Source organism: Malaclemys terrapin, chromosome 13 (genome assembly GCF_027887155.1).
Source record: "Malaclemys terrapin pileata isolate rMalTer1 chromosome 13, rMalTer1.hap1, whole genome shotgun sequence".
NCBI classification, from domain to species: Eukaryota; Metazoa; Chordata; order Testudines; family Emydidae; genus Malaclemys; species Malaclemys terrapin.
The window spans coordinates 1,907,825-1,922,192 of record NC_071517.1 but is presented as its reverse complement, the minus strand read 5'-3'; the positions used below and the strand labels follow the sequence as shown (position 1 = coordinate 1,922,192).

At 45.8% G+C, this 14,368-nt stretch overlaps 1 protein-coding gene across 2 annotated transcripts in view; it reads right to left on the bottom strand.

Annotated features, from left to right (window-relative positions):
- Positions 1-58: 58 nt before the first annotated feature.
- CCDC40 (coiled-coil domain containing 40) overlaps positions 59-14,368 on the bottom strand; it is a 32,539-nt gene continuing 18,229 nt past the window's right edge. For both annotated transcript variants that reach the window (XM_054047359.1, XM_054047358.1), the window contains exons 10-21: positions 13,727-13,849; positions 12,105-12,226; positions 9,479-9,722; positions 9,157-9,339; positions 7,309-7,554; positions 6,333-6,546; positions 4,088-4,257; positions 3,641-3,732; positions 2,728-2,848; positions 1,853-2,041; positions 916-1,074; positions 59-383 (exon numbers count right to left, since the gene is read on the bottom strand). In XM_054047359.1, coding sequence (XP_053903334.1) covers positions 135-383; positions 916-1,074; positions 1,853-2,041; positions 2,728-2,848; positions 3,641-3,732; positions 4,088-4,257; positions 6,333-6,546; positions 7,309-7,554; positions 9,157-9,339; positions 9,479-9,722; positions 12,105-12,226; positions 13,727-13,849 — 2,112 coding nt within the window. In that variant the 3' untranslated portion in view covers positions 59-134. The remainder of the gene's footprint in view (positions 384-915; positions 1,075-1,852; positions 2,042-2,727; positions 2,849-3,640; positions 3,733-4,087; positions 4,258-6,332; positions 6,547-7,308; positions 7,555-9,156; positions 9,340-9,478; positions 9,723-12,104; positions 12,227-13,726; positions 13,850-14,368) is intronic.

Sequence of the window (14,368 nt, the reverse complement as noted above, 5' to 3'; positions counted from 1 at the left end):
ACTGCTATTCATTTTTCTGTTACTCCGCCTCCAACATCCAGGAGAGTGACAAGAGCAGTAAAAGCTTATACTGTATTTATTTGTGAAAATATTTGTCAAAAGATACTGTATTAGGTCTGGCTCTGTGCTTCTGCCTATTCTGCTTCCTGTGACCCAAGCCTGGAGTCCAGGGCTTGGCTGAGCCAGCACAGCACCCTCTGGTACTGAGGGTACTCCTGCTGAATCTGATGGATGATGACATTAACGGTGTGCAGCCGGTCCTGCTGTTTCCGCTGCTCCTTCTGCAGGGCTTGCTGGGTGCGGCAGAGTGGGGTGTACTTCCCGTCCTTCACTGCCTGCAGGTGCTTCTGACGAGTCTGATAGGCCACAATTTCTGAAAGGTTCTTAGAAGAGCAACAATGAAAACTGCATTAAGGACACCTGACTGAATAAAAGGGAGCTAGGAGACTAAGGAGGACTTAATCAAATGGGGGAGGAAAAGTGACGATCACATCTTGAAATGGGGGATTATTAAGAGGGACAGCTCTGTGAAGTCCTGTTGTAACTACTCATGTGGGCATCCCCCATGTTGAGTGTTATATATAAATGATCACAACATAGCTTAGTGAACCTCCAAATCAGACACATGCATAGAAGGGAAATCTTGCAAAGCCAGAGCAATTCTGTGAATTTTAAAAGACAAGGGAGGTCAGTCGGGTCACACCACCCCCAGAGAAAGTTCTGTCTCCCACACAGATGAGCTTTGCTCTTATTGTTGAGACTTCCAGTTCTAGAGCGGAACATGAACATGGTGGTGGTGCTCAAATATCCAGCCTGAGCTGGGTACATGGGGTTTGGGAGGAGGTAGAAAGGCCGTGTGGGCTGGCAGCACAGGATAATAACACATGCAGTGCCTGTGTATTAAAGACACCTTACCCAACGTTTCTTGTCCTGAAGCCGCTCTATGTCTGCATCAAGGACATCAGTCTCAGCCTGCAAACTGGAGAGCTGCTGCTGCTTTTCCAGAAGGCTGATGCTGAGAGATTTCTGGGTGTTCTCCAGCTCTGTGATGCTTCTGTTGCAGTCTTGAGCATTCTAATGAAAGGAAGGGAAGGAAACTTGAGATTCTGCCTCTGCATGCCAACTGCATTGCCAAATGATCACCTGAGAACTTCTCCCTTTCTTGGACATTTCAAGGCTGTACTTCCTTTAGTAAGTGTACTTTGTGGCCTGAAGGCTCAGACACTCACACAGCTAGATGCCCATTAGGCACACTGGGCATTCTAATGTTGTGCCAGGAAAGGTGACAGTCCACTGGTGTTTCACTGCATTACCATGCAGTGAGTGTGTCTCCATGCCTGGGGGCACATTACTGCACTTTTCTTTACACTACCATGAAGAGAGGCAGATGGCACAGAATATGCACCAAGCACTTTCCTTCCAAGCACTTTGTATCCCGACCCCAAGCGATTAAAGAAAATAGGATAACTGGGCAATGAGGAGCAGTGTTGAGGTGTTTGAATAAAAGTCCCATCAAGTTCTTCTAAGACAGAAGGTTAGTGGGTCTGGCATGTGATCCCCCTTCAGGCAATAGCAAAAAGCAGATGATCTTCAGAGCTACATGAGGAATACCATAGAGTCCTGGAGACCAACATGAGTTTCACCATGGCCTATCCCTAGTGTCCTCTTCCCCACTGACATATGTCCACAGCACTTGCCTTGCCATCTGGGAGAAAGGTTGGCTCAGTGAACCTTGCATAGTCTGATAGTAGGTCATAAAGCAAAGTTGATGTCAAGCAGTATCTGACATGTTTCTAATTACAAAGCGAGTGCAGAAAAAATCAGTTCTTATGGCCCCTCTCTACCTGCTCACCTTTTGGGTTTCCTTGATCTTCTTCCGCAGCTCCTGTGTCTTGTGGTGGAAGTCGCTCTTGGTGAAATGTTTCTTATCCATTTTGCTCTGGCCCTCCCCCCGAATCATGATGGTCTCTCTGCGGGAGACAGCGGCCTCCATATCTCGAATCATCTTCTCCTGCTGCTTTGTCAGCTGGCTGTAGCGGACCTGCCATGTGTGAGGAGAGAGAAACTCTGAAGATCCCCAGTGGTCACAAATTACATCTGATAGAAGACTTTCAGTGTGAACAATTCCAACTACCGAGACAGGACACATTTGACACACTGGCCTTGACAGCCCAAATCTTTCAACAAAATCATGCACCAGGTTTGTACAGCATGGATCTGGGGGGCATCAGACTAATAACTGACTCCCTATCCACTTGCCCAACACAATCTTCTAAAGATTTCAATGCAATACATTCATTTAAATGCAATAATAAGGGAAGGAGGGTAGAAGTATCCTGTGGGTGGGAGAGGAGGTTGCTTTGGCAGAGAGAGAAACACTTCTCTGAATCAGTGCATTGGTGGATGTAGTATTCCGTAAGTGCTGCTGGGCCACCATGTAGTAAGATAAACACTATCATGTAACCCTTCCCAGTCAGGTCTACCTTTTGCTGAGCTCCCCCATTGCTAGGCTAATGCAAGGAACATGTAAAGAGGTGTAACAGCATGCTGAGCTAGTTCAGTCGCTGGACAGGTCACAGGAAGACACCTATCCCTGACACTTCCAGGAACCTTGGAGATAATACTTCCCCAAGTTATCTCCTATCTACTGTCTGATGTTTCAGCATCTCCTGCACAGCTGGTTAATCTCCTTGTGAATCTCCTCTTCCCCCTCCCACCTTGGCTCACCTGCATCCTATGGATCTCTGTCCTCATGGCTCGGATCTCGCCTTGCCCTGCCTCGGAGTCCACTGCAGCACGCATCTCCTTGGCCAGCTGGATCTTCTTCTCCCATAGCATGATCTGATGCCTTCAAGGACAGAATGGGAGGGGATGCCTTTGTATGAAAAAGAAGGGGTCACCCTGCCGCTTGATTCCCTTGTATATGTGATGTCACACTATGGACCCCCATTCTGAGTCCAAAGCTCAACAGTCCAGCAGGAAACTAAGAGTTCACTGTATGGAACATGACCCATTGGTGCCCTCAATGTGAGAGTCCATCAGGATTCTGCAGGTCAGAAGTGCCATGATAATGGTAGAAGTCGGGGTTGGGATTGCAGCATAGAGGATTAATGCCAACATTTGTTAATTCAGCAGCTTTGAAAAATCAGGCCCTTTATTTAGGGGCCTACTGTGAAGTCCCAAGTTTGAGAATTTTGGATTATGTAGCTACCTTCCTCTGGACAGCCATTGGGCTTACATCACACCACTCCCTACTGAGTTTTCCCCTCTCCCCCACACACTCAACACTGGCAGCGTTCTGCTGACTAGAGGCCAAGCACTGAGTGAGAGTGGAGACCACATTACTTCTCATTCATCGACGGGAACAGGTTGCTGTGCAGCAGTATGGGGAAGACTGAACAGCAGTTACTGTGACTGTACCTGGCCTGCAGAAAATAAATGATAGACCCTTAACCTTCTGGGTTACAAAAAGTTATAGGACTCGTCCCACCTTCCCATCCAAGGTAAAGGGGAGCCAGGAAAGGAGCATGTCAATCTGACAGGACGCATTTTCCCCTACAGCATTAGGGCAGGAAGGATAATGCAGTTGCATGACAAGGGAGTTCAAACAGTGGCATAAAACAAGGTGTCTGGGTCTCACTCTGCTTCCACCAGGCTGTTTAGGAGTCTCTCTTTCTCCTCCTGCAGTCGGTCCAGCTTCTCCTGCATCTCAATCGACTCTCTCTCGGCTGCCTAGAGTTGGGAAGCAGAAATCAACATCACTGTGTCAGACTGAGAGGCGCTGGCAGGCTCACTGCTGGCCTCTGATCTTCCTGCCTCTTTTGGCTGACAACCCTCCCCACAACACAGGTAGAATTTCAAACCCTCCTGGGCTATGTAAAGGGAATCATTGTCTCTGCACAGGAACCTAATTGGGACAGCCTTTCTGTCCACAGCTGTACATTTCCATCTGGTTACATGGTTTGTGCCATAGGGGCAGCAGTTAGCAATCTCTGACTGTCTCCTGCAACACCGTGCCAGTGGGAGCTCAGCAAGATTGCTGTGTGTCAGGCTGTGACTAGGAGACGAGGAGCAACGCCTTCCCTACCTTGAGCGAGCGGACAAACTCATTCTCCATGATGGTGTTGCCATGCTGCAGCTCCTCCGAGTTGTGGCTGTTCTTGTTGATTAACATGTTGAGTTTCATCAAGTCATTGGCCATGTTCCTCATGTGGCGTTCAATGTCTTTCTGCTCGTTCTTCTCCTGCTGGATTTCATCTTTCCAGGAAAGAGATGGAAAAGATTTTAAAAAGTGAAAGCAGAGACTTCTCACCAGGGCACTGGGGGGGTGGGGGAGTTCTGACAGTGTAAACAAAGCTGCACTTGTAGCTACCCACTCTGAAAGTCTCCATGGACTCTGACAAAGCCACAAGCCTTTCCATAAAGCCAAAGCCAAATCCATGTTTTGAAAATGGTTATGATGAAAGGAGGACTGGGATGCTAGAATTGCTATAATCTCAGGGTTGGGCACGTACCAGCTATCTGTTAGACAAAAGGTAACAAACATGCTGAAGGTCTAACTGATCACCATATGTGGAGTCAGGAAGGAATTTCCCCCCAGGTCAGATTGGCAGGGACCTTGCAGGTTTTTCGCCTTCCTCTGCAGTGTTTGGATGTGGGTCACTTGCCAGGATTATCTAGCTATATCTTGTGACACCCTTACTCCCCAATATTCACCACTGTCATGTAATCAGGATATGTTTCGTACAAATTATGTCTTGTGAGGTATCATTCTAAAAGTCTTCATCTGCTAGATCGTAACATCTCGTTGGATTGTATGTGCTATTGTCGTGTGTGAAGTTGTGAAGTGTGGCTATGTATGTGTTACTGAAACATATTGCGAGGTTGAGCACCCCCAAGCAGCCTTTCAGGTACAACAGTGAAAAGGCCAAACAATGTTACTGGCTCATTGAGGAAATGCACAAGCACAGGGATTACCCCAGGAACTGTGTGCGACACAAACCTCTCAGAGATAGCTCTACACAAGGGGAACTGTTTGACCCAGGTCACAGCAAAGGAGCTTTCCAGCAAGTGGGGAGAAGATATAAAAGGGGGACAATGACATCATGAGGGGACCTCACTCTCCCTGCAACACCACACCTGGAAACACCTGAGGGGCCAGGACTCAACTGTGGGAAATGATGGTCCCAGGCTAGAAGGATCTTTAGCCTGTGTATGAAAACCTGGAAAAGCCAAGACAACTTGTGCCTTAAGAATCTGCCAGCCTGTTTATTACTCAGGGTGAGAATTTGCTAATTTATATCATATCTACCTAGTGTGTTAAGCTCAGTTTGCGGTTTTTGTTTATTTACTAAGGTAATCTGCTTGGCTCTGTTTGCTATCACTTATAACCACTTAAAATCTATCTTTTGAAATTAATAAACTTGTTTTTGTTTTCTCTAAAACCAGTTTGTGGAATTCCTAACTGGGGAGGCAAGAAGCTGTGCAGATCTTCCTCCACATTGAGGGAGGGGGCGAATTTTATGAGCTTACGCGGTGCAAGACAATACAATTTTGGGTTTACGCTGCAGAGGGGGAGTGCACTTGAGGGCTGAGCAATTCCCTAGCTGAGTCTTCCCATGCAGAGCTGATTTCAGTGTCTGTGTCTTTCTGCGGGTGGGGGTGTCCCTGCCTGTGTGGGCTGGAGGAGGCTTGAGGGCCTGGCTCAGCAGGGCAGTGTAAGGGAACCCAGGCTGGTGGACCAGACAGGCTCAGTGGTACCCCAGTACATCGGGTGGCAACCCGTCACATATCTCACTTCTTTGATGTTGTTGGGGTCTAAGGCACTGGTGCACCTCGGTCCCTCCTGTGCTCTGTCTGTGGCACATAATAGTCTAGTCTCCTCGAAGCCGTGATACTTTGGTCTAATTCGGTTGCTGGGTCTAGTGTGCAGGTGCTGGTGGCCTGTGATACATCAGAAGTCAGACTAGATGATCTGGTAGTCCCTTCTGGCCTTAACCTTTATGATTCTATTTCCTAAGAACAGTAACATATCAAGATGATCACTTGGGGTGCGATCCTGCAACCCTTCCTCTTACCTAAGTAAAGGGTGCAAGATCCAGCCCTTAGTGGGGATACCAGACTGCTCAAGTGGCAGAAGGTGCCTGGCTTGTAGCCCCAGATACACTGTATTGCTCATATGTGGCACTATGCTTGCAGATACTGGAAATGTTCTTTGTTGAGGGGTTCTAATAACTCTCTACAAGTTATTGAACCTTCTCTCCCTTTGTTCTCTGGCAGTGCGTGCCCGCTCGCTGATTAACACCGCCAGGAGGATTGAGGGAAACACTTACTTTCCGTGCGCACTTTCTTTTGTTGCATGATGGTGATCTGTTTCTTCAACATATCCAGGGAGGCCAGCTGCTCTTCCCGCTCCTGGGTCAGTTTGACCAGCTCTTTCTGCAGCCTGAGCCAGTACTTCTGCAGTGTCATCACCTCTGAGTTGTATTCATCTATTTGCTTGGTCAGCGTGTTGATCTCAACTTCCAAGGGTCCCAGTTCTTGGCCCTATAAAGGAAAGAAGTTTAGTATAGTCAGACAGAGAGGCTACTTACTGTGGCATCCCTAGGCCTTCTGGAGCGCAGCACAGGGATGCCTGAAATGCTCATTTTGCATGATGGAATCCAAATGCTTTTCCAGCTCATGGCTGCATCAGCAGTGCTGCTATCTGAGTTCTGGGATCATGTGAACAGCTTCGGGGGTTGCTTCTGGTTGTACAGAATTCGTTTCTGTCATGCATAAGCAGAGAGGGCTGTGTATGGCTTTCCTATCTTTACCCTCCTCCACCCCCTTTCTTGTGTTTAGATTGTAAGGGCACACCCTGAATGGAAGTCCCTAAATGCATCAAGAAAAATCCTCATCCCATAGATTTGCTCTTAATCAATTGTTGGATTATTTCTTAAAATGACATATTGTGAAGCTGGGATTTAATTTTTGCATTAAAACTAATCATGAGTCTAAACTGGGGACTTGCTCACATCAGCAGCAGAATTCAGCAGCCAGAACTGGGGTTATCCCCATTTACATTTAGTCTGGCCTCCCAGGAGAGGTATTGGCCAGGACTGCTGCTTTGATAGTTTTTTAGGGATACAGATAGTAACACAAAAATCAGCACAACAGGCATTCTGAGTGCATTGTACAGGATAGACACATCCTCTCGTTACTCACCCATGTCTATTACCTCTACTACGCAGTTACCTTTATGAACCAAATTTGTAATCTCATCAAAGAATGAAATGAGGTTTGGGGGATTAAGCATAAGGGACGTACCCCCAACTGGGAAATCATCATCTCCATTTTCTTGTTGAACAGGTTGACGACCCCCTGCTTGTGCTCGATCAGGAGATTGCGCTTGGCGATCTCATTCTCACTGCGGTTGATCAGGTCATTGATATTTTTCATTTCCTTGTCCAGCTCAGAGAATGTCTTTTGGAGCATAGAGAGCCTGCAGTTGGTGTGAGTTGTGTCCAGAATGACCTGGGCTGTGTCATTCTCAACTTTGGAAAAATGCAGCTCCTAATAACATCAACAACAACAAAAGCATTGTCATTCAGCAGGAATCCACTTCTTAGTATTGTAAACAGGTCTGCAATCCTGTCAACAAAATATGGCTAAGAGAGGAGCACGTCTAGTATGTAAAGAATGGGACTGGGAGTCAGGAGACCTGGAGTCTATTTCCAGCTCTGTCAAATGTGCTATGGGGCTTTGGGCTAGTTACTTAACCTCTCTGCGCCTCTCTTCCCCCATCAGTACAATGAGGATAATGATATCTACCTACTTCCTAGGGATGATGGGAGGAGTAATCCTGAAGTTCTTTGAGGGAAGATGCTAGAGAAGGCAAAGTTTATCATCATCATCCCTAAAGTTATTTTCCCAACCTATATGCCTCAGTTACATCTGGCCAGACAGACACAGAGATGCAAATAACTACAGAAGATCCACTTGCCCTGCATCTATCTTGGAGTTGCCTGCATGTTTCACAATCAAAGGCAGCATTAAAGCTTGCCAGGAGCCCAAGGATTGCACCTGATGTATAGAAAATGGAGTAGAGTGAAGTCACCTTAATACGAACAGAGAAACAGGGCCCACAGAAATACAAGTCTGAGCACTTGCTGCTACATTTTGATGTGACCACTAGGTCACTCAACTCAGGATGGCACACTTCTTGCTGGAACTTGTAGTCTCTGTGAGCTGCACCTCTGTATGCTGATGAGGGCAGCCAGATCGTAAAATGTCATGCTCTGTGCTTTGGCCGCCTCTGGTTCACTTCATTTAGAGAGTGGGTCTGCTGTATTTCTCTCCACATGTAAGAGCATGCAGCCCTGAGTCTAAACATGCCCAGGGTGCATCACTCTATGCCATTCTCTAAGCCGAACATGAAGCCAGTACCTGCTGTACAAGATGGCAGTAATATTTCTTTGGCTAAATGATATTCGGAAATCCTGCAATATGATCCTCAAAAGGCAGCTGGGGAGGGAAGAGCTCTTAGGCACATCTGCACCTGGAGGGGAATTCAGAGAAGCTGCATTTTGCTTTGCAGGCCCTTCTACTTTTATGCTTAATAGGAATGTCCCCTGCCCTTTCCACAAGACCTGAAAACTTGATGAACAGTAACAGAGATCTCTCATATTTCTAGAGTACCTCTCATCCTGAAGAGTCCTAAAGTATTTCACAAACTCAGCCTACAGTTTACAAGGGCGTCACTTCACCCGCCACTGAAATACAGCCACTTGTAGGGTGAAACAGCAATTTAACAGCACATGGCAACATAATGCAACACCTTAGGATTGTAAGTAAAGAAGAATCCCAGCCATTTGAAACTGTACGAGAAATGTAATAAGGCAAAGGGAAGGACCCAAGATAGAATTTGGCTAGAATGCGACATAGTCAAGGGCAAAGCCCTGTCCTCCTGGCAGTAACTGGAGCACTAGGAACACAGGGAATGTGATGGAGCGTGCTTTAGCTGGGGTCCTTTTATTTTTTTGGCAGGGGAGGCTATCTATTGGCGACAATGGCCTTTGGGCCATGCTTGTAGTATCCTGGAGGGAATAAACACAGAATGTGTCTCTCTCTCCTACAGGTCAGCTCCCATCAATCACACAGAAACAGATGCCATACCAGATCCAGCTTTCTCTTATGAAGTTTAGCAGCCAGTTGGGAAAAATATTTTGCCGCTTTGCTGGACATCAGCTGATCCTGCAGCTTTGCCATGATCTGATTCTCCAACTCCTGTCTGGCTTCAGTCTCTTTCTCTATTTCCTTACTGATGGCCTGCAGCTCATTCATCCGAGCAGCTCGGTCCTGAGAGGAAAAACACGGAAACAGGGCTGTTCAAAAGTACAGGCTGTTGGGATTTGGGGAAAGTGGATGGAAATCTACAGGTGACAAAATATCAATGTCTGATTCAAAAAGCCTCTTCTCCACGGGTATCTGGTCTCACCGAGTTGGCCCTGCTGAGGGTTTGCTCTGTCTCATGTAGCGTGCGGGTGTATGTGCTGTATTCAACTTTCAGGGCATCCTGTTTGGCCGTGCACTGGGCAATCAGCTTCTTGCTCATGTTGGCATCATTCTCCGAGCGGTTCAAGATGCTGGCAAGCAGCTCGTTCCGCTCTTCCTCCTTCGTGACTGACTTCTTGTAGACTTGGATCTCTGTCTCTAAGGACTTGAGCTGGTGCTTGGACTGCCTGCAAGGCCAAGGAGAAGACAGGAGAGTGTCATGGGGATTGATTTATGCACTGGATAGTCAACTCCAAACTCCTGCTTTCAAACAGGCTGCTGCAGAAATGAGTAAGTGAAGAGCAAGAAAATCAGACAAGTTTATTCAGCACTGCGGCTGTCTGTGTTCATTAAAATCACCCTACTGGAAATAAAACCAATGCACCTAATTTTTTGGATAATTTTGAATAGCTCCTTGTGCTCTAGATCTCCCAGTCCTGTTACACTGCGGTTCAGGGGATGAGACCTCCGGGCTTGATCTCAGCCCAAAACATCAAGGGCCAGTTCAAATGGGAACACAGAACTACTGGGGCACCAGCTCTAGGAGTGAGAGGATAGAAGCTCCCTGCATGGCTCTCTAGCACCATGCTCCAATTGGACCAGAAGGGACACTGATGTGAGGAACTGCCGTCAGTCCTGCCTGACCAAAAGGATAGGCATAACATAGGTTCTGTTGGGGAAGGGGTCCTTTCAGGCCCTCAGGTACCCATTTGTATTGGAACAGGTATGCTCTTTTTCATGATATTTCCCCCTCTCTTTCCACCAAGCCCATGCTGTGATCACCCAACTGTTACTGGTGGCATCATGTCATTTCCTTGCCAATAAGCTACATTCCAGAGGATGTTCTTATGGGAAGGGTGAAGGAGACCCACAGCCTGGACACACTGGGATTGGATGGGCCACCACCATGCTGGGAAGTTACACTAAGGAGAGAGAAAACAAAGAAGATGCCAGTATATGGAGAGAAGCAGGCAGCTCTCTCACTTATGGGGAGCTGGAGGAGGTGGGAATCACAGATTTCAGCAGCTGAGAAGGGAGCATTTTTCTTCTCTGCTTAGAGTGGCGTGAACTGCTTCAGCAAAGCTGTATTCTCACAGGAAACAGCAGTGTGTGATTCTGAGAGACATCATACATATTTACTACAGATTGCACCTAGTTGACTGCATGAAAACTAACCAATTTTGTCACAATTTAAACATATTTTGTATATCATCAAGAGTATTTTAATATACATTTATTACATTTTATGAAATACTTTACCACATACTCTGTGAAAAACATATTCTGTTTCTGGGTGGGTTCTATCCAGCTGATGAGTGCCGGGAAGTAATTAACACGGTGACAGTATTTCTCTTTTGTCTGCCCTGATGTTCTGTTGAATTCCTCACTAATTTCCCCCTCCACAGTTATATGGATGCAAGTCATGCATCTCTGCAGTTAAAACAAACTGCCTGCAACCCCACTAGTAGCCCACAGGCTTGTGATAAATCAAATAATGTTTCACAAAGTTCCTCTCTCCCTTCACCACGCTGCTGAGCATTTAGCTGCCGGATGAACAGCTGGGTTACAGCAGACTGACCTGTCAATCTTAATAGGATCCAAATACTCAGCAACAAATTCCATTTTATTCCCACTTCCATTCCATGTTTGAATACCGCCCCCCTCCCGACGGTATCTGAGTACCCTGAGTTGGGGATAGAACGTATTCCACTTCAGAAGCTCTCTCCGTTTCCCAAGTTCAGCTGTCATTTCCTTCCACACAATGTCTTCCCACAGGCACATTTCATTACACAGGTACCAAGTTACTGAAACTAGCAGAATAACCAACATCATAGTCAAGATGGAGCCTTATAAGTGGCTGGCAGAGATGGGTGTTTGACCGTGGAAACATCCTTCTCCCAAGCCTGATGTGGAGCTTAAGGGAAAGCAGACAGCGTCAGCATGTCTCCCTTGCTGCAGTGTGAATGTGACAACACAGAGCTCTTGGCAGATGGATGGAGAAACCAAAAGTCAAAAGGAAATGTGTCTATAGAAAATGAATTCCTTTCAGTTCTTCTCCTTATTCTCCTCAGGAAATCAGAGTAGAAAAGTATTTTGCTGATTCATGCTCCATTGGGCAAGTTTTAGGGCTAAAGAAAGAACGCACATTCCCTTCGGCACCAAAGGTCGGGATTTCCTGAGGAATGGGTTCTTGCCGAATGTCACCACATTGTGACTGCAAATTACCTAGGTAAATCTTTCCTGATGCCTCTTCTTTTGTCCTGGGAAGTCCTGCAAGGGATAGAGTGAAATGCAAACCAGAGAACTCTGCCTAGTTATCTATTTCATACCTTTGAAGGAAGATCATGCTGTGAAGGGAGAAAACACTAACAAAAAATGATGCTCCTTACCGTAAATGACCCTTTGCCTTTCTAAGCTCTTCAGAGCAACGGATTTATTCTTCGTTTAGCGGACTCTGTACATACAACACTATATTAACAATAACCTTGACAGCACTCTTTTCTCTCTCAGAATAACTCCCATCCAAAGTGTAGCTACCCTTTTTGTTGGCCCACTTTCAGATGCTATACCTTAGTGCCTCCTGCATGGCAGAGTAGGCTTCATCTCGTCGCTTCATCCCAGTCAAACTGCTATCCCACTGATGCATCAGTTGCTTCTTCTCCATGTTAATAGTTTGTATCTCCATACAAGCCTGCAGAGAGACACCACTCTGAGATACTGAATCAACACTGGGCTGGGGTCTCACACCTGCATTCCATCCTCACTGCCCGCTTCATTTCACAATACACCTGGGAAGAAACAGCTCAAAATATTCATGCTGTGTCTTCTCTTGTTTTCCTATGTCCCCTGCTCTTTCTTTGCCTCTTTGTACCTTTACCCTTGTAGAGTAAGTGAATTAAACGCATTGGCTTACATCTTGTTTTCAGCAAAAAGAACGAGGAGTACTTGTGGCATCTTAGAGACTAACTCCCAGTCTTTATTCAAGCCTAATTTAATGGTGTCCAGTCATTATACAAACTAAAAACTATTTCCCCATGTTAATCTTTCCCTTACTGTTACTCACACCTTCTTGTCAACTGTTTGAAACGGGCCATCCTGATTATCACTACAAAAGTTTTTTTTCTCCTGCTGATAATATCCCACCTTAATCGATTAGTCTCATTAGAGTTGGTATGGCAACACCCATTTTTTCATGTTCTCTGTATATATATATATCTATCTATCTTCCTACTATATTTTCCACTGCATGCATCTGATGAAGTGGGTTTTAGCTCATGAAAGCTTATGCCCAAATACATTTGCTAGTCTCTAAGGTGCCACAAGTACTCCTTGTTCTTTTTGCTGATACAGACTAACACGGCTCCCACTCTGAATCTTGTTTTCAGTTACTCTAACAACTTCACTGTAACCAAAAGTGCAATTTATATCATTATGTACATGAACATTTTTTGCAACATTAAGGTCACAGACAAAAATTGCAGAAAGGAAAAGAAATGCAAAAGTCAAGGCCCCAACAGCAACGTTAACTCAGCCTTGTCTCACATCCTGTGTGTCTTATGGGATACAATTTACAATGTACTGTAAATGGTAATGTATTACGCTCCAGATTTAACATGAGAATCCAGACTAGAAAAGGTGTATTGTGCTAGCACAGCTGGGTCAGTGCCTCTGTGCAGCGTATTGTGATGGCCTGGTAGCACTATACAGCTATTTACATTGCGGTGACACTTAGGTGTAAAGCTAAATATAATTACTATGTAATACTTGGATATTGTGCTACTATGATGTACTGGAGAAAGATGTGTAATTAATATGTAGGAAAATGGATGTCAGAGATTGGACCTGGCATGGAGTTGCTCTGCTGAAGACTCATCCTATCAGTCACACCCGATGGGTCTGATTAGCTCCAATCCAGGAGCACAGAAGGGGTATGTGTCTCCCTCCAAGGTAAAGGAACTAAGGGGGTGAGACAGGAGGTCTTGCAGGGGGAAACCCTACAAACAGCCAACTCAGGATAAGTTTTATTTGTTGTTGTTCTTAAGACCATAGGAAACCCTTTATTCACACAAAGGGCAGGGGTGTGAGATTTTGGACTCAGGGTGTGTGTACTGTGTTAAGCGCAGGGTGGAGGACTCTGGCCCATCACAACATGTAATATTAACCACACATGAAAAATATTGTCATCTCCTACCTCACTCACTGCTTTTCGTGTTATTTTTGTATCTTCAGCCTGGGCAATAAATTGAGCTTCATACAGACCAATCTGCTCCTGCAGTTCATTGAACTTCCTTGTTAAGCGGTCTACAAGCAGATCCTACAAAAATCAGACCACAACAGATCAGCACAAATACTGCAAACAATCCCAACCCTGACACCATGAATTCAGCAAGAATCACATGGGGGAAGCAGGGTCAAGTGAGGGTGTTGCATTAGATGTGGTGGCTCTCAGATTATCACCATCCTCACTAGTGAGTGCAGTGCCATGTGAGGACAGTCATCTCCATCTCTGCTGATTGGTCAAGATTGCTCAGTCCATTGCGCCACTCTGCAGAGGATTTTAGTCCATTTATATTCGTCAGTCTCATATCAAGGAAGAGCGTCAGGTCCAAAATGTCACCTAACTTCTATCTATCTAGGTTATTACACTGTGCCCATCACCATGGCATCTGACTATCTTAAAAGGTAATAATTTAGAAGAAAATGCCCTCTAAATAGCTATCAAAAATCGACACTCCATTGCCACAGTTCACAGAATCCTACAATATTGATTCTGCTGCAAGAGGCAGTCATCTAACCAGCAGAGGGAGCATGAGTTAAAACGAACGGGCCAGCT